The 20,664-nt window shown below is 30.8% G+C and overlaps 1 protein-coding gene and 1 long non-coding RNA gene across 3 annotated transcripts; both read left to right on the top strand.

Annotated features, from left to right (window-relative positions):
* Nucleotides 1–12,240: 12,240 nt before the first annotated feature.
* On the top strand, nucleotides 12,241–15,184 carry LOC114190038 (L-aminoadipate-semialdehyde dehydrogenase-phosphopantetheinyl transferase-like). 2 transcript variants are annotated; one of them, XM_028078790.1, is made up of 5 exons: nucleotides 12,241–12,780; nucleotides 13,198–13,330; nucleotides 13,603–13,844; nucleotides 14,403–14,574; nucleotides 14,915–15,184. In XM_028078790.1, exons 1-5 carry the CDS (start codon nucleotides 12,665–12,667, stop codon nucleotides 15,080–15,082), a joined length of 831 nt encoding a protein of 276 aa, XP_027934591.1. In that variant the 5' UTR covers nucleotides 12,241–12,664; the 3' UTR covers nucleotides 15,083–15,184. The 2 variants fall into 2 exon arrangements, with proteins under 2 accessions (XP_027934591.1, XP_027934592.1); XM_028078791.1 differs by lacking the exon at nucleotides 13,198–13,330 and having other exon boundaries at nucleotides 12,243–12,780.
* Nucleotides 15,185–15,320: 136 nt separating this feature from the next.
* Nucleotides 15,321–17,070, top strand: LOC114190039. Its single transcript, XR_003605760.1, has 3 exons — nucleotides 15,321–15,700; nucleotides 15,827–16,614; nucleotides 16,760–17,070. It is a non-coding gene; the product is annotated as an uncharacterized LOC114190039 (long non-coding RNA).
* Nucleotides 17,071–20,664: the final 3,594 nt, after the last annotated feature.

The raw sequence follows: 20,664 nt of genomic DNA, 5'->3' as shown, positions 1-20,664 counted from the left end.
CCACACAATTCATACATATTCATACAAATAGTTACAAACATTATGATACAATCTTTATAGGAAAGATGCTGATCTTTTCTGACTTTGAATTTCTTCTGTAAAATAACAAAATATTTAGACTAGATAAATCAAAGTTTATTAGTTTATAATTATAAAAAACACTGAATAAGACAGAGATGGAATGCGCCACAATCTAGCATATTGATAAGCAAAGAAAGATTCTCCATAAAGAGTTTCCTCTTTGATAAGAATCTAATCAAAGATAGATAAGTCTAGACGCCACAATCCAATCCATGATTGATAAGTCAAGACGTCACGATCAAGATTGACAACTATAACGAAGGTTCGCCACAAAGACCCATGTCTTTCATAAGAACCAAATAATATTGAGCCACAAAGATCCCAGTCTTTGATAAGTCCAAGAAGATTCGCCACAAAGATTCTAATCTTTGATAAGAACCTTTAGGCCTAAGCCAATAACCAAGAGAATCCTTTCTCTTTAATAAAATAACTTTATTAATGATTGATATAGGTCTTTAATGATAAAAGATAGAATATAAAAGATAAAAGATAAAAATGGAAAAATATAAAAAAAATATCCAAAATATCAAAAGGCATCAAAGATATCAAAGATATTAAAGATATCAAAGATACCAAAAATATCAAAAGATAAAATAATATAAAAAGGATAAGCTAGATCATTTATATAATTAAATTTAATTATATAAATTATTCTAATTATTCTTTAATTGTATAATCTTCATGTCTCATGTCTTTTTAATGCTAAAAGTTATTCCTCAAGTTCTTCTTGTATATATTTAGGAGATAGTCCTTTATCATACTATTTTTCCTAAAGCGGAGTTGTTCTCAACTTCATGTCATCTGAAGATTCTTACACCTTTGTATTGGATAGTCCTCTATCACATTACCCTTAAAAATTTCTCAAGATTACTTTTTTTTTGCCGAGTGCCAACTAGATGACGTCCAACACTACACTTCAATGCTCAGCCAGCCTAGTGTGCGCCTCATGAGAGCACATTTGCATGCAACGACCCTAGGCGTCCAACGGCACAAAGTCACTAATCTCTCTAACTTTGGCGTCGCCTAACGTGACATTGATGCATGACAGTGTATCAAATGTCTAAACTCTCTCTTTGAGCTTTGATTGAGTAATTTGATACTTTTTGAATTAATTCCTAATTAGCAAACCTCATAATACTTTAAAATTTTCAGGTTCTTAAGGAGTTTCAAATTTATTGAATTCATAGTTCTCACAAAGACAAAATAAATTTCATACTTCTCACAATTGCTCTAAAACATGTTACAACCATTTATCTGAGCCAATATCATAAGATTCCCAACTTCAATTCTCATTTCATACCAAATATCAAATTAGAAATACCAAAACAAATTCTACATTCAACAATGCTTATCATATAAAACACCAACACATAACGATATGTATACAAAATCCTACTTATCATTTCACTAGTTAAGAACAAATCAAACATGTCAATTGATTATACAATCACAGTTCTAAATGCACAATGAGGAATAAAAACTAATTAAACATTCATTAGCTATAATTAACTTAACTCTCTATAAAACTCATGGACCATAAATTGACCATCATTCTCATAAGATACTCTTTTATACACAAGAACAACACAAAATTGATCAGATCATACATTTATGATCACTAATCAACATAAATATAAGAAGAGTATAAAAACACTACATGCAACCAACTGATAATCACATGCAAAGAGAAGATCACAAACACAAAAAGAAAGGGTAAAAGACCAAAGCGACTACCCTAGATCTCTACACTCTAATCATAGAAGTTGTACTTAATAATTAAATAGATAGAAGTTGTACTTAATAATCAAATAGATGAATGTCAATATAAAATTACTACTACTCTTTAAAATCCATTTTTAGGGTCTCACGTGATACACAACGATTTTAGAAAAGTATAAGAGATTATTCCAAATAAATTTGAATTAATATATATATATATATATATATATATATATATATATATATATATATATATATATATATATATATATGTATACATTGAGAGAGAGATAAATATATACATACAAACAATAAAAAGAAAAGAATGAAAGCATATGGGTTTTCGGTTTCACACATTAATCTTTTGTAACGGTTTTTCGGAATCTCATAAGAAAATACTATTAATAACATTAATTAATTGTTAAAGCAAATATTAATTATTAAACACAAAATATAGACTAAAAAATAGAAACATATTTATTGATAACATTAATTACATCCATTCATTTCTATTAGAAGGTTTGTTTTCAAAGAGTTATTTCTGTCATTCGTTTGTAACTGTCTCATATATCAAATTATTCTTCTGTCTAAAATATCTTTAATTGATAACACGTTCGTTTGGTAACAAAACAGTGATAACTATTAAAATTTAATTATGTAAGATTTTTCTTTCTTGATTTGAGAACACGGTTAGTTACCGAAATCTCCCTCAACTATCTTTAAAATAACAATACAAATTATATTAAATTGATTTGACAATTTTAATATTATTAACTAAATTAATTAAATTTTAAACGTTTTTGAATTACTATCTCTCTCATCCATTTTAAAGAACGTAATCATATAAAATAAAATTTAAGATTTTGTATAAAAACAAAAAAGATATCTTTTTATCTTAAACCCTCAGATAAATTCATCAACCAAAAACATTATTAAATAAATTGTCTTATAAGACCCTTATGCGAAAATAAAAATATCATAAAATCTTAAAAATAATATGATATAATAAGATCTACAAAAAGATAAGTTAACATTTCATATTATAATTTGTTATCGTAGAAATATCATAATAATGATAGGAATTAAGATTTTATATCACAATCTGACCGTAAAAATAGTATGATAATATAAATGATATGAAGGACAAAAGATTTTATCAACATTAAATACTATGATTTTGTTTGGAAATTTACCTTTCTTATAAATAAGAAAAGTTGTAAAGTTGAAACACAAGTATTAACGAAGATGGCTGAAGAAAAATCGAAAGAAGAATTGGTAAGAAAGAAGTTGAAGAACTCTGTATTGTGTAGGCTTGGTGCACAAAATCCTTCAATCTCCATTAACTCACACCATGCTTCGTTTGTTGAAGATCGTATTCAACAAGTTTTCAAATCCTTTCATACCCCTAATCACCCTCCTTATGCAGTGGTATGCTCAATTTTGTTTTTATTATTTAATTATTTGTATGGTACCCACTTTAGTAGAAGTGTGTCAATTTGTTATCCGTTTAAAAAAAAAATATCAATTGCATCCCAATTTTTGAAAAAGTGTTTCAGTGAGGTTCCTTTCAGACGGAGTTGACTAACGCGGTCAACGATGTATCACGTGTCAGTATGTGATTTTTTTTATTTTTTTAAATTTTTTTAAAAAAATAATAAAAATGCCATGTCTCAGGACTCTGTTTTTGACACGTGACATTGTTAGTGTCATGTGACATTGCAATGCCATGTGTCAATGTCATTATCAGATGTCATTGTGTAAAATAAAATGTTATTTTAGAGATAAAAATTCATTTTATTTTTTATTTTTTTATTTTTTGTGATGTTGCAGATGATAAAAAGGGCAATAGAGGAGTTGAATGAGGAGAGTGGATCTAGTGAGGAGACAATTTCTGAATTTATGAAAAGGGAATATGATGATTTACCATGGGCTCATGTTAGGGTTCTTGATCTTCAACTCAGAAAGCTCACTCTTGATGGAATTCTTCTGTGCAACCAAAATAGAAGGTATATGCTTATCATCTGAGACAAAACAAAGTGTAACATGACTCAAGGAATATAATTGTTTGATACTCGGTATTTTATAATAAAGGTTGAAATTTCAAAATTTTAATTTCTAAACTTTAAACTCCAAACGTTTTTTTGTAATTATTATCAGGAGGACTCAAAAGGTCAGAAGATCTAAAGTAAATTGGAAAAATGATACATTTTATTAAAATTTATTTTTTGAGTTTTTTTTATGTAAAATTATTTATTCAATTGTCATAATTAATTTTATTTAATATTTCTTTTTTGTAAGATATTAAGTTTAATCTATTTAATCTTGTTTGATATATTGTTAGTCTTAAATAAGTTTTTATTGTCTTTAACTTAAAAAAATTCATTTTGACTGAATTAACTAACACTGAAATTATTAACATTATCCTACGAATTATATATGCATCTAAATAAAGAATATATTATTTTTATATAGTTAAGAATGTCAATTGGTTTATCATTTCTCCAACTTATAATTTTCCTTAAGATATTTAAATATGAAAATAAGTCAAATTCATTAATGTCCAACAAATTATCATGTTTTAAATTTTTCAAAATTTAAACATTTTTCTTTAAAGGTATAATTATTGATTTGGTCCCCCAATTTTTTGAGTTTGTTCAATTTGGTCTCTAAATTTTTGGAAGGTTCAATTTGGTCTCTAAATTTTTGGAAGGTTCAATTTGGTCTCCAAATTTTTGGAATGTTCAATTTGGTATTCTTATTTGGTACCAAATTGAACATTTCAAAAATTGGGAAACCAAATTGAACAAAGTAAAAAAATTGGGGGACCAAATCAATAATTATACCTTTTTTAAAAAACATACAATCTAGTGACTTTAATTTTTTAACTCAAAATAAAAAAACAAAAAATATCTTCATATATTTCAAATGATTCAAATCTACTTTGAAGTGTAGTAATCAATTTTAAATAATTTCTTATTTATTTTTATAAAAAATAAATGAACTAAAATAATAAAACATTGTTCTAGTTGTCAAGAAAACAATCTCGATGGTAAACTTTTAGTATCTTGAAGTCTCAGGCCTCTTACTCCTTCTCAATTCTAAACTTTTTTTTACAAATGTGTAGAATTTCTTTTAAGATTAATCATTAATAACAATAATTAAAAAAAATTATTGTTCTTCTCAACTCGATAGTAAGTTTTTTTTTTTCCTTTTCTAAGCTTGAATTATCTTTCTACATCAAATTCAACTTTCAATTATGCTCCAATTAATCTATTATTCACCTAAACACTAAATTGTAATCTAATTAATAGTTTTATAAACATAATTTTATAATTAATTTAATAGATAAATATTAATAGTAAAAACAAATTTGTTTGAGGCTTTCTTTTCTTTCGGGATCTAAAGGAAATGTTTTACTTACTTTTTATCCTAAAACTGGTCGTGTGGGAGAGTTAAACCTATTACCTCTATTATCTTCCTTCTAACTTTATCACTAAGCCTACTTTATCTCCACATGTATACATGATGATTACAACAATTTCAACGATTTCTTTGTTTGCTTCTTTTTCCAATTATTTTTAATATTTAATTTAATAATTATTTGAAACCCATGGTGTTTCTTTTACTTTCTTGTGTTATTTAATTTACATATTTAATTTATTTATTTTTAGGATTAAATATATTTTTGATCTATTAATTGTCAGTAAAATTTGAAATTAGTCTTTTTTTGAAATTTTGGTCAATTTAGTCTCTAATTTTATAAATGTGTGACTTTATCAAAGCGGAAACGTATCAAACGAAGTCAACAATTCAAATACTACAATAAAATGTATTTGAAACATCAAATAAATTTAACAAAATTTAATTAAAAGAACTAAATTTACGTTTTTTTAAAGATAGAGACTAAATTTGTTTAAAATTTTAAAAATGAACTAATTTCGATTTTTACTAAAAGTTATCACACAAAACTATATTTAAAATAATTGGTATTTAACTCTTATCTATAAATATATATATATATATATATATATATATATATATATATATATATATATATATTTATGATTACATAATTGCTTCAGTGTAATATATATTAATGAATTTCGTTTTAAATATAATATGATAAAGAGTTAAATATGTTATAAATAGTCCCCAAACTATTATTAAAAAAAACCAAAATCAATGTAAAACATCTTAAAGTTGGTAATTACTATGCGAGAAACAATTCACATGTAATTTGTTGATGATAATGTTTTACGTTGACTTTTTACAAAAACAAAATATTAAATATATTATAATTTAGTTTAGGACCAAATACAGTAATTTTATAATAGTTTGGGAAAAAGATATTTAACTCAAAAGAATTATAGTTCAAAATCTTTAATTTCATTAGAGCATAATTAATTGCTGAAGTAATTGAATATGCAAATAACATTGGATAACCTTTTTTACCCTTTGTTTTGAAGAAAGCTATTTAACTTTTGTTTTTTCTTTGGCAACTTTAAAATTGTTAATGATTTTTCTAAAGTTAATTGTATATTAATATTATTTTTAATAAACTTATTCGTGTTAATTATATACTGATGGATGGCTTTCAAAGAGAGCTAATATGCTTAAAGTTAATATATCAATATTGTAATTTTGTTATATTAAAAAGGAAAATGTCAATAATTTAACGAGAAAGTTATTATGGAAGACATGTTTCTAAAGGAAATCTTTTTCACCTACCTTTATTTAGGGGATTATCTTCATATTTATTAACAAAGCTAATTTTAAACCCGAGCCTTGATTTTATATATATATATATATATATATATATATATATATAAATAAATAAAGAGTAGACTTTATAAAATTATAAAAAAAATATAACATGTGAAAAAATTAGAGTAAACTCTATAAAAAATACAAAGGATATATTATGCAAAAATACGTAAAGTATATTTGTTATAAATATAAATCAGAATATATACATATTGGTGTAATGTGTATTACCAAATTCGTATAATCAATGCATGGACATATTCGTCTAGTATATTATGTTAGACTCGTTTAATCAATGTACGGACACACTCATCTAATGTGTATGGATAAAATTATCTAATATGTATTGCAAGACACGTCTAATATGAGAATGAATAGAATTGTCTAATGTATATTAATAGACTCGTATAATATGTTTATAAAAAGACTCGTGTAATTTATATTGCTATACTCATTTAATCAGTGTATGGACAAACTCATCTAACGTGTATTGCAAGACTCATCTAATTAGTGTATATAAAGACTAGCCTAATGCATATTCTTAGACTCTTCTAATTAATATATTTTAATACATTGAATGACTTGTTTTATGTTTTATGCAGAAAATACTTGTCTAATTATTGCATGGATAAACTCGTATATTTTGTATTGCTAAACTCGTACAATTAGTGTATGAATAGACTTATCTAATGTATATTGAAACATCCATCCTAATCGATGAATCAATATATGTATTGTTAGACCCGACCAATCAATATATGAATGGTTTGTCTAATGTGTAATACTAGATGGATTTGATTAGTTCATTGACAACTCATCTAATTAACGTATAAAATGAATCATCTAATGATTTTTTCTGAACTCGTTCAATTAGGATATGGACAAAGTTGTTTGATTAATGTTTTTTAAATTTGTCTAAAGTGTATTACAAGACTTGTCCAATTAGTAAATGGACAGACTCATAATCATATTGTATTAATAGACTTTTCTATTTTTGTATAAATATACTTGTCTAATAAATATTGATAAGGACATTTTATCTTGGCATGTTGTTGATAGACTCGTCTAATAAGTGTTTGGACAGACTCCACTAATGAGTATTTCTAGATTCGTGTAGTTAATGTATGAAATGTCTCATTTAATGTTACTTGTTTGTTATACTTGTCTATTAATTGTATGGACAAACTCGTTTAATGTATATATTGTTATACTTGTTTAATCATTGCATCGATGGACTTGTTTAGTATATTTTTTATATATTTGTTTAATCAATGAATGAAATGACTCGTCTAATGTTATTTTTTTCTATACTCATCTAATTCATATATGGACAGACTCGTTTAATGTATATTGCTAGACTTGTCTAATATTTTTTGTTATACTAATCTAATTAGTGTATAAACATATTGATCTAAAATTTATAAGTTAAAAAAAGAATTAAAACTTTAAATATAAGTTAATCATTAAAAAAATTTAAATCACCAAGTAATTTGAAATTATAAAATATTAAATTAAAAATGAAAAAAATAGTATAGAACGAAAAAGTTAATATTTTAAATATAAGTTATTCTTTAATAAATATATTCAAAATATATTAATATTTTTCTAATAATGATTAAATTGTGTTTAAGGATACACATTAAAAAATATTTATTTATTTATTTTAAAAATCAACAAATTTTTATCAAGATTTTTAGAAATGCACATCGTTGATTAAATTGATTAACAAAATAATTTCAACTTTATATATAATTGATATTTTGAAGATTGATATAAAAATTTTAAATTTGATAAAGTAATAGTTCTATTTAAGAACTAAAATGATAATTTATAACATATTAAATATTAGAGGTGAAATATATTGCTATTTTCATGATAAATAAAATTAAAAACAAATTAAAGGGATAAAAAAGTAAAATAGTTTTTTAGAGAGAATTTTTATATGAGTGTAAATAATAAAAAAATGAAAAGAATAGTATAAAAAAATTATAATTTAAATATAAATTACTTTTTAATAATTTATTAAATGACCAATTAATTATAAATTATAAAAAATATAGTATAAACAAATTAGTTTAAAAATAAAATAAATGGATAACAAAGTAAAATAAAATAAATTTGTGTACATGTTACAACAAAATAAATATAAATTAAAATTAAAATAATTTTCATATACCCATATAAATATAAATAAAAGGGAAATTAAAAATGTCAAATAATTAAAAAATTAACTTTTAAAATATTTGTCAATAAATAAAAATAAATAAATAATAAAATAATTTTTTTAGTATTTTTTCTTATATTATATTATAATAGTTTTATCGATATATCATTTGATAATTATATTGTATGATTGAAATTAATTGAGATCGGTGACATGATTTGTTTTCTTTGATCTAGTTCAACCATTATACTTGCTCTTGTAGTCTAAAACTTCGGATTAGTTTGTGCCATCGTGATAGTAATTTTTGTACATATTTATGTTTGACCTAATTCTTATTATGAAGCTCTAATGGATAGAAATAATTTGAATGGTAGGAAAATTATTTATAAAATAAGAGTTCAAAATATAAAATTTTGTATACCTAGTTACCTTACTGTGTATGAATCTATGTATGGCAAAATATATATATCAAAATTATATTGGAGAATTATGTTTTAGGGAAAAAATGTTTGATATATAAGCATAATTAATTATATTATTAAAATATTGTAATCCATCATGTATAGTATGGCCTACCGCCGGACCATCGGTCAGGCGGACCCTCATTTATGAAGACAACCGACAGGATGCACGACCCATTGGTCGGGCGACCACACCAAAACCTGGATCAGCAGGTAAAAGGTTGATTAAAGTAAATACAAGTCAGTAATCAGGTTTAAAACGCAATTGGACCATGATTAAGAAACCCTAATCACAGGTTCATACCAAAAACTATAAATAGAGGCCTAAGGTATGTTGGTAAGAACCTTTAACTCGCATTTTATTACAACATTTACTGCTACCTACCGATCGGTCTTAAACTGACTTAAGCATCAGAGCCTTTCAGATAGGTACCCCGATCGCCCGACCAGCCGAACGGGAGGAGAGAAGACGCTAAGCAAAAGAAAGAACTATATAAGCTCACTAAGGAGGACGTCAGACAAAGGACTCGAGGGTAATTTGAGTGTTGGGAGTAGGTGCTTGGTCCCTACACCCGAAACATTTTGGTGCCCACTGTGGGGTCGAGCAGTCATGTATAAACCTTACACCCTCATGGTGACCACTAGAAACCAGACGAGTAACACAAACGAAAGAGGAATGGCCGACCAACCGACCGGGTTTCCCTACGGGACCCGAACTAAGCTCTTTCGATCAAAGGGTGAGCTTCCTCGAAAACCCCGTTCAAACAGCACCGACCTAAGTGGTCAAACGAAACCCCGATAGGGTCAACGGTAAAGATTTGCATCAATAAAAAAGGGTGTTTCTCCTGTCTCGATCATCACTTACACGAGAGGCTGACCGACCGACCGGGGCTCCCTACGGGACCCGAACTAAGCCTGTTCGATCAAAGGGTGAGCTTCCTCGAAAGCCCCATTCGAACAGCACCGACTTAAGCGGTCAAACGAAACCCCAATAGGGTGCAACGATAAAGATTTGCATCAATAAAAAAAGGGTGTTTCTCTTGTCTCGATCATCACTTACACGATAGGCATCTTAGGTTTATAAGGAGGGGGTATCACTAGGGAGATAACAAACACCAATGAGACCTAAGCCTAACCACATAAGACTCTAACACAACTCTCAACCCAAAACCTTAAGGCAATAATTTTATGGGTCTTTATTCTTATATAGTGCTCTACTTTCTCATTTCTGGTCAATGTGGGACTTAGACTCACACTTGAATTCCTAACAAGGCCGACGGACCGGGGCTCCCTCAGGACCCGAACTAAGCATGTTCGATCAAAGGGTGAGCTTCCTCGAAAGCCCCGTTCGAACAGCACCGACTGAAGCGGTGAAACGAAACCCCGATCGGGTATAAGTGACACGCGCTGTCAAAACAAACGCCCCTACAGGGCTTTACAATAACTTAGGTAAAAACAGCTTTTCAATGACGGCCGACCGATCGAAGCGGTCGAACGAAACCCCAATAGGGTATAAGTAACACGCGCTGTCAAAACGAACGCCCCTACAAGGCTTTACAATAACTTAGAGCGAAAAATAGCTTTTCAATGACGGCCGACCGACCGAAGCGGTCAACAAAACTCCAATAGGGTATAAGTGACACACGTTGTCAAAATGAATGCCCCTACAAGGCTTTACAATAACTTAGCTAAAAATAGTTTTTCAATGACGACCGACCGACCGAGGCTCCCTACGGAACCCGAACCAAGCTTGTTCGATCAAGGGGCGAGCTTTCTCGAAAGCCCCGTTTGAACAGCACTGCCCAAGCGGTCAAACAGAACCCCGATAGGGTATAAGTGACACGTGCTGTCAAAATGAACATCCCAACCTGAGCTGATTAACAAATAAATAACCAAAGTGAGGCAAACACGTAAGCTGATCGTCATCAACAAAGAATCCTATCATTTCACAGTGTCCCGATCGGGCTTTTTGATAAACCCTTTTCGCTTCGTCTCTAACATTGCTCAAGGCTTGGGGGCTTGTGTACAGTATGACCTACCGTCGGACCATCGGTTAGGCAGACCAACGCCCATCGGTCAGGCGAACCCTCATTTATGAAGACAACCGACAGGACGCACGACCCATTAGTCGGGCGGCCACACCAAAACTTGGATCAGCAGGTAAAAGGTTGATTAAAGTAAATACAAGTCAGTAATCAGGTTTAAAATGCAATTAGGCCATAATTAAGAAACCCTAATCACAGGCCCATACCAAAAACTATAAATAGAGGCCTAAGGTATGTTGGTAAGGATCTTCAACTCGCATTTTATTATAGCATTTACTGCTACCTACCGATCGGTCTTAAACTGATTTAAGCATCGGAGCCTTTAGACAGGTACCCCGATCGCCCGACCAGCCAAACGGGAGGAGAGAAGACGCTAAGCAAGAGAAAGAACTATATAAGCTCACTAAGGAAGACATCGTACAAAGGACTCAAAGATAATTTGAGTATTAGAAGTAGGTGTTTGGTTCCTACACCGAAACACATCATATAATAAATTGAATATACTTTTATATATTATGAAATATATGGAACCTGAAGAAATATATCACTAAAATAAATTATAGTTATTTTTTTACCTTATTTATATATGTCATATGAAATCTTCTTAAATTTTAGGTTGATCGGTTTAATTGTACTTTTTGTATTTGTTTTTTTTGTAAAATATCAAATTAGTTTTTTAGTTTTTTCATGTTTCAATTCAATCTGGTCTCATTTTTTAAATAATAATGGAATTTGTTTTTTTTTTGTTACATTTTTAAAATGATCAAAGATTTGTTCATCAAAAATAAAATTATTAATAAGAATAACTTATTGATACAATGAATATTATATAATCAATTTTAATAAAAAATCATTAATTTACTTAAAAATTAAATTACATTAATTTTATAAAAATCATAATCAAATTAAAACTTTAAATACTGAAAGACCAGATTATTTAATATGTATTAAACCTAAATTTTATTTAATATATTTCGGATAGGTCTATTCCCGAATGCTTAGAAAAAATATTCCGGAACAGTGAATCCGGTACATGATCTGACTTCATCATTCTTCACGCCCCATTCTTCCTTATTTTATCCTTTGTCACTTTTTATTACAAAAATTTCAACCGGAACGGGACATGATTTTGGTGATTCTGGACCTCAGCATCGCCGACGAAGCCTCCACCATCTTCGATTCCGGCGAGAGGCCACCGAAGCCTGCAGCTCCTCATCATCGTTCCCATTTCCAGCGTGACCTAACCACCTCCGTTAAGGCTGCACCCCGACGCCGGACACGGCCAATTGGAGAAAGGGGTTTTCATTCCTAGTAACCACCCTCTCCCTCTCTTTCTCTGTTGCAATTTCCTTAGGGTTTTGTGGGGGTGCAGGAAGAAAAAAGGGAGGTGCAACCAGAAATGGCCAATATGTAGTGGTGTTTGGTTAAGAATGGAGGAAGGCGTGAGGAGATGGGTGGTGAAATTATCAGAGTGGGATCCACTCCCCTCTCACTTCTCCTTCGCTCTCTCCCTACTTCCGTCCCACGAACACTCCTCTGTTACCAGGTTCTCTCTCTGTCTTTATCTATGTCTGAATCATTCTAATTTCCACCCCTCTGTTTCAAATTCATAACCACTTTTTGTTATATGAACAATGCTTTTGTATCAGCTCGAGCGATTAAGTCTAAAGAATAAGTTTGAGAATTAGGATTTAGAGATGAAAATTGAAAAATTAAAAATTTGTGTTTCCTTCTTTGTTTCCCTTTCAATCTTATTTTCAAGTGTATCCACAAGGGTCCCCCAAATTGAATAAAAGATTTTTTTTTCCTTTTTCTGTATACGAAGATGAAGTTTTGGCACCCACTTGAGGTGAAATCAAGTGATTTTGACTTTTTAGGTAGCCTTTTTTTTTTTAAGTTCAGAAACTTGTACAAAAGGGTTTTGATGAATCCATTGAGTGATCTAGTTGTTGTGTATTGGTAGGTTTGTTAAATTGGAAGACAGAAAACGTGCACTTGTCAGCCGCATGCTTCAGTACGTTCTTGTTCATGATGTGTTACAAATCCCATTTCCTGACATTGTCATAAAACGAACTTTGGAAGGCAAACCCTATTTGGTATGAGCATTCCCTAGAACAATCAAAGATGACTAATGATGATATGTTATGGACCTAGCCAAAGTAAATGCATGATACAAATAACTTTAAGGGTTTGTTATAGCAATATAGTAGAATCATGTTATGCATAGAGTAGTTTAGTTGCAACCAATGTTTGTTATGTATATGTGTGTGTTGAATAAGAAACTCAATGTTGTTTCCTAAATCATGTATTCATGTTATCTTATTATTGTGGTAGCTTATTTATTTATTTATATCTTCTTTCCTTTCAGGATTATGATGGTCTTCGATTCCCAAATTTTAATTTCAATGTATCACATCATGGTGACTATGTGGCCATAGCATCTGAACCTGTATGTCTTGTGGGGGTAGACATTGTCTCCTATGATGTTCCACAGAGAGAAACAATTACAGGATTCATTCAACTCTTCTCATCATACTTTTCATGTTTGGAATGGAATAACATAGTCTCGGCTGGCACTTCTGATGATGATGTATTAATTGAATTTTACAGGTATGATATGTTATATTATCTTTACCTGTCCATTTTTGTTAACTGTCTAGGAGTAGTTCAATTGGAATAATTTCTAGTAATTTTGATTTATTATTGTTTTGGTACTTCTAAGAGTTAAAAATCACTTAAAAGTTTATCATAACACCTTCCTCTCTGACTGAAATGTCATTTTTAGGACAAAACCATCAAATATATGAATAACAAATTGCTTGGTGGACACTTTTAAGACTGTCACTGCACTCTTTAAGTGAAAGCATCTTAACAAACGACATCAGCTAACATTCAATGCCAAATGTCCAACAACTTTAACCTGTGACTTTATGCTTCTGTACAATTTATTGTTATCAGTATAACACAATTTGGCAAAGAAATTGTGTTTCTGTATAACGCAGAGCATAATATGGTCTCTGAAATTGTTTCGTTTATATATTAATGTGGTAGTATCAGATCTGATAATGTATTTTTATTTGTCAAACTAGTCATTCTTTGTAATGTAACATGGTTTTTTGAACTGAAGATAGGCCATTGTTGAAAGTCAAATGTGTATTTACTTTGCAGGTATTGGAGCCTAAAAGAAGCATATGTTAAAGCTATAGGAAGTGGACTGACTGAAGGGTTGAATGAAGTGGAGTTTTCTCACACAAGTTGGACTAATATATCAGCTAAAGTGAATGGGAAGGTTATGACACAGTGGAGATTTTGGATGTTTGAACTTGGGGATAGACATTGTGTAAGTTCCTTAGCAACTTCAAACACAATTTGACTATAATGACTAGAAATCCATGAAGAACCTTTACTGCTCAAAAAACTTAAGAATACCAAATTTTAACTATATGATGCTAAAGGGATGAAGGGTAGGAGAGTGTTGAAGGATATTGACCAAATAACAAATTTATTCTAACGCCCTTTTCAATACTTTCAAAAAAAGTTCTGCAAAACCAGGTCATTCCTTTTGCATTAATATTGTTAAAATCTGTTGTTTTCTTACATTTTACTAGTATTGAAATTTCTGTAACCATCACGAATTCATGCATCTACTTTTTACTTAGTTCTTTTTTTTTTTTTTACAGGTTTCAATTGCGAGAGTTCACCCAATATCAGCTGCTACGAATTACAAAAGAACACTGAAGAAATTAGACTTTACTGAAGATGAATATGCTCAAGGTCTTCATCTTCCAACTGTAGACTTTGTTCAACTAGGAATAGAACAACTTATTTCAACTTTACAGAAAGCTTAGAGGATAGATGTTAATGTAAATCCATGTAAAAAGATTTGTACATGTTGATGAAAATATTGTTATTTTAAAAAGACTTATGCATTTTATGGCCTAATGGTCATACAAAGATGACGCAAATTTTAAGTATTTGTAAATTTGGATATTTTTAATTGATTTTTTATTAAAAAAATCATTTTAATGATGGCTTGACCATATTATATATATATATATATTTTCATTTCTAACTAACTCATCAGTTCATTCCTTTCATTTCTAATATTTTTTAACTTGCTGATGAACTCTTTCTTTCCTCTCTAAGAATGAGTTGACCGTGAGTTGAAAATTTGAGAACATGAGTTCACTGACAAATTAGAAGCGAAAAGATGAAAGTAATAGTTATATCATTTTGTTGACGGTAATATTAAATTATAAGATACGAAGATAAAAATAAAAAATATTTTTAACATTCATTTGAAGAAATTTTTTATAGAAGTTGCAAGATTCAATGTTGTTGTTCCTTGGCTATATGATCAATGGCAGCTTCGTCTACCAAGCAAACCCAGATCAAGCATACAACCACACTACAACCGTTGCATTAACTCCACAAGCTGCAATAACATCTTAAAAAGCTTATAACAGGTGCTTCCAAATCTTCATTTTTAAGCATTTCCTATCATAAGTCCACCAAAACCATTCTCAATGATTGATTAATGTTTAAGTACTCAAGTACAATAATATATGTACTGAGATAATATTTTGTTGCAGAAGAAAAGGAAAGAAAGAGATAGGATAAAGCTTGTACTGAGAATACGTGGATCACGAAGCCTCACAGTAGGAAGAAGAGTCAATGCTGTCAATATTTTCAAACAATGTGTGCATTCACTTCAATTCCACCCAAAAATCAATTACAAAAGCCTAACTATACCGATCGTACGAGATTAACCCATGATGTCATAAAAAAGCAAAACATTATTAACTCCTAACAAAACGAAGGACGAAACAAAAAACTAAGGATCATCAGGTTCAGAGGTAGCTCGAGCAATGTTCTCTTGATCGGCAGAAGGAGAAAGTCTTTGATCTTCGGCATGCTCCTCCGCCTGCAGATCCCGCATGTGTATCAACTTCCCCTTGTGAAGCATTATTATTGCCCATGCAGAGGTCGGTTCCAAAAACACCGTCTGCGGTCCCGGCGACCTCGTTTGGGAAAGTGGGCAAAAGGGGAGGGCTCACGATGTCTCTATTTGCCTTTCTTCCTCCGAGTGGCATCCTCACGATCGGAAGTGAATACAGTAGTGGTGGTGGGAGGGATGTTGAGAACCTGGACTGGATTAGCAGCCGCCTCGCCAGCAACCCCGGTCGACACGCCTTCCGCGGTACGCCGCCTCAATGGGTCATCCCAGAGCCGCTCACTCCAGCCTTTCCCGCCTGCTGCTTCGCCTGGTGTTTCTCCAGCAACTTTCTCATGAAATGAACATCCTTTGGCGTTGTGCGGGCCATGGTATCAGTATACTTACCACCATTAAGCACAGCTTGTCGAAAAGTGCATTGGCCAGGTATGTAAACTTCATGAGAAACCTTGGGAGGATCTCTCCTAATGGAAGACTCTCTAGATAGCTGTGAACTACCATATAGATCAATGGATTGCCTGAAACATTATTAATTGCATCAAAATAAGTACTTCAACTTGGTGCATTTCAGATTCATCAAGCAAAATGCCAAAATGAGAGAATGAAGAAATAGATATTCAACCAGCAAGGGTGATGAACAAAAAGTTTGATTCTGTCATCACTTTTTACTACTTCAGACAGTAAAATGGTCCACACAAAACTGATTTCTTAAAAAACAATGTTTTAAGTTGTGTCTTTCATTAGTTCCCCAAAAGAGCTTTTGTAACAGAAGTTATTATTTGAGGGTAGAAAAATGATGTGACATGTTTGTAAAAGACAAACTCTAAGCTATGTGTGCTTGCACTTTTTCCTAAATTCAACAAGGATAATGATATATGGAGAGTCTCATATTGCTTACACCCATAATTTCTTTCCATTATATTTCGTATCAGCAATTGGCCAAAACAGAAATAGGTGTTTTCTGGTTTTTTAAACACGCTTTAGTGGGAAAAGATAAAAAGAAAGGGCTACACAGCATTCATTTCTCCGCAACTATTAACTTTTACACACAAAATCAGATTAATTTGGCTGATATATAGTCAATTACCACCACAAACATTTTGTGAAACACATAATCAATGTCAAAAACTATAATTGATAATCAGAAACCTGTTGTGAATATGTTTAAGATGTTTAATTGGATGACAGTGGAGTTTTACTATTTGCTGTATTACTCGCTCATTTTCTTCCAATTTTATTTTTCTTCTATCTTATCTCACTTTTTTTCATTTCTTAGACTAACCTAATACCATCACCCTTTTTTAATAAGCACTTTTTCTCTCTCTAGGATTAACAAACACCTGTGGGAAGCATACACATTCTGAATTTCCATTCCAACATCTTACTTTTTCTTCTTTTTCCAACCGATGATTAGTCAATTTTCCTTGAAAGAAAAGCCTTCGACTTTAAGAAATGAAAAATTAAAACAAATAAAAGTCAAATGAATAGCCAGAACACACTCATTCATGACAGATCGAAACACACTATGCACACAGAGGTGAAGCTGAACTGTAACTTTGAGGCCATGCCATGCTGTAGCTGCTGGGTTTCCTCTTCGAATGGTTTTCATTGGAATAATTCGAATAATCCGAATCGTTTCCATCATTCTCATCTTTGTGCTGATCATTCTCCACATCTTCACCATCATCTTTGTGCTGATCATTCTCCACGTCTTCATCATCATCTTTGTGCTGATCATTCTCAACATCTTCATCATCATCTTTGTGCTGATCATTCTCCACATCTTCATCACTGTCAATGAACATTCCACTTTCCAAACAAGAGTTCTTCATCTCCCTTCAATCTTCACTTCACTTCCTGTCATTTTCTCAACCAAAATTAATCAATTTATAGCAGAAAAGCTCAACTACCCAGAATCACAAAACACAAAAAAAACAAAGATCCAAACAAAACCTCGCCCAGAAGATAGCACATGCAGTATTAACCAGATATATTCTAAGGCTTCAGATTCGTTTTCGCAGCAAAACAAAAACTCAAATGTTAGAAATTTCATAACTTTCCTTATGAAGAAACGTGATCACATTGACATGGATCCGAGTCAGACACACCCATATATGTAAATTTATATACGTGAAGCTAGCTAGGTTAGTTTTCTGAAGCAGTGTCATTGTCGTGCATTCTTATCTGCACTTTGTTTGTTAATGGGAAAAAAAACAAACAGATAGCGAACCAAATCACCCAAAAGAGTTTTCAGATCAATCAGAAACATCTAGCCAAACCTTTTGGACGTGCTCTTCTTTTTATCTTCTTCTCCAATGTTGTTGCAATGGATCACTATCTTTTGTGTCTTTCTCTCTCTGATTAATGGAAACAAGTATTGTTCTCTGCACTCCTCAATCGTGAATGTTGATTCCCAAAAGCTTTCATTGCATGCTAGTTTTATATATGTGAAAATCTGGTGAAGCATGCGAACACAAGAATAATACGCATTATTGAAGCCGTTTTTTAGTAGATTTGTTATTCTCTTGGTTATTTTGTTTCTGTTTAATAAATCTTACTCTACGGGATACTCCTATTCTTTAGGCTTAGTTCTGTCACGCATTTTTGTATTAGCTATATAATACCTTATATCGAAGAAATAAACAGAGAGTGTTTTTGTACCACTACATTCTACAAACTCTTACAATCGCGCACAGACTTGTCACATTGCATGTGATGATGTGAGACAAAAATTCATGAGAAATTATGCCTACAAAATCTCATTTTGTTCTCATAACAAAATCAAAAATAAAAACTTCATTTAATTCATTACTCGTTGATTCATTTTACTATATTATTATTACTAAAAATATAGATAAATTAGAGGTTCTTGTATTTTTTTGCAACAATAAAAAGAAATTTATTACTAGAAAATTAATTATTATACCAATAATTAAAATGAAAAAAAATATTAAAATCATTAATAAAAGACAGTTTTAAAAATGACACTTCCTTTATTAATTTAAGCCTTAATTACTGGTTTAGTCCTCTAATTTGTTAGCAAATTTCAAAATGGTCATTCTATTATTCAGAGTTTCAATTTAGTCCTCAAGTTTTCAAAAATGACTCAATTTAGCCCTCAAAGTTAACAGTGTCAAAATGAATAACGGAACAGTGACATGGCTGTTTTACTCTGTCTCACTTCGAATTACGTGGCTAGTTACACTGTGTTTATGTGGAAGGTGAATTGGGTTGAATGTAATTAGGGTTACTAATATTGGAATTGGGAGTAGGAGTGAAAAAGATTTGTCGAGGCATTGCATTGGTGTGAGGAAATGGGAGCAGCATCAATTTCGTTCTTTGGGTTATCATCTGTAATCGAAATCAGGGAGCATATTCCAAATGAGTTGTGCTTCGAATTTTATGGCTTGTGTTTTAGGGTTTTGTGGATTTTGGGTATAGGGTATAGGGTTTTGATTTGAGGGGTTTTGGGTACATCAACCTCTCCACATTGACAAATGGGAGACACACCCAACCCCTTCCACCCACCACCAAGAAAAGACACACCACAAATTTCATTGTGTAAACAAGTGCAAGACTTACAGGAGTTGGCTTCGGACATGTCTCTCAACAACAAAATCTGGGGCCAAAATAATTAGAAGAATGTTGTGCAGCAATGTAGCAGAGGAAAAGAACGAATTTAGGATGTTGGAAAAAATTTAGGATTTCATGATTCCCATTTCTAAACAAAGTTAAACCTTTTCAACATATGCCACATCAATTGCTCTTGCCTATTAAAAACGTTGACACGTATCAGTACAATTGTGTACCTCACTACTGTTTGAACGGCGTTTGTTTAAATTAAACGGAAAGGACTAAATTGAGTCACTCTTCAAAACTTGAGGACTAAATTGAAACTCTGAATAATAGAAGAACCATTTTAAAATTTGCTAACAGATTAGAGGACTAAAACAGTAATTAAGCCTTAATTTAATATAATAATATAAAATTGGATTACTTAATATTTTGTTACAGTAATCATTTAAGTTGATCGTGGTTGTAAGAGTAAAAACAGTAAGAATGTGTTAAAAAATGGTTTCACTTGAAAAATTATATACTATTTGGATTCTTTTCCTATAGATGGAATTGTCGAAGATGATTTCTTAACAATTTATTTAAAATTACAAACATTTTGTGCAATGGTTATTTTCGTGAGCTCGATGACATGATGCCTTTGATGATAGATTCTACAACTGCTTTCCATGTACAATCCATTCAGTTCTGGATAAGGAACAAAGTCAAGTGAAAGTCAAGCAATTCTAAAGCACTCAAATTTTATAATTTGATAAACTCGGTACCACATTTACTCATAGGTGAACAAGAAAACAAGACAGAAAATTGTAAACACAATCAGAAAAAACATACCACAAACTTAACATTGGAACAGTTTAGGATACTTAAAACTCATCCATGTTCCAAGTGTAGATTGGGTAGAGA

This window comes from Vigna unguiculata, chromosome 7 (genome assembly GCF_004118075.2).
Source record: "Vigna unguiculata cultivar IT97K-499-35 chromosome 7, ASM411807v1, whole genome shotgun sequence".
Classification (NCBI taxonomy): Eukaryota; Viridiplantae; Streptophyta; class Magnoliopsida; order Fabales; family Fabaceae; genus Vigna; species Vigna unguiculata.
The sequence above is the reverse complement of the archived record's forward strand: the minus strand, read 5'-3'. Positions and strand labels throughout refer to the sequence as shown.

Coding starts and splice junctions, on each gene's coding strand:
- LOC114190038 (XM_028078790.1), top strand. CDS start 12,665: ATGGAGGAAGGCGTGAGGAGATGGGTGGTGAAATTATCAGAGTGGGAT. Junction 12,781..13,197: donor GAACACTCCTCTGTTACCAG/GTTCTCTCTCTG, acceptor GTGTATTGGTAG/GTTTGTTAAATTGGAAGACA. Junction 14,575..14,914: donor AACTTGGGGATAGACATTGT/GTAAGTTCCTTA, acceptor TTTTTTTTACAG/GTTTCAATTGCGAGAGTTCA.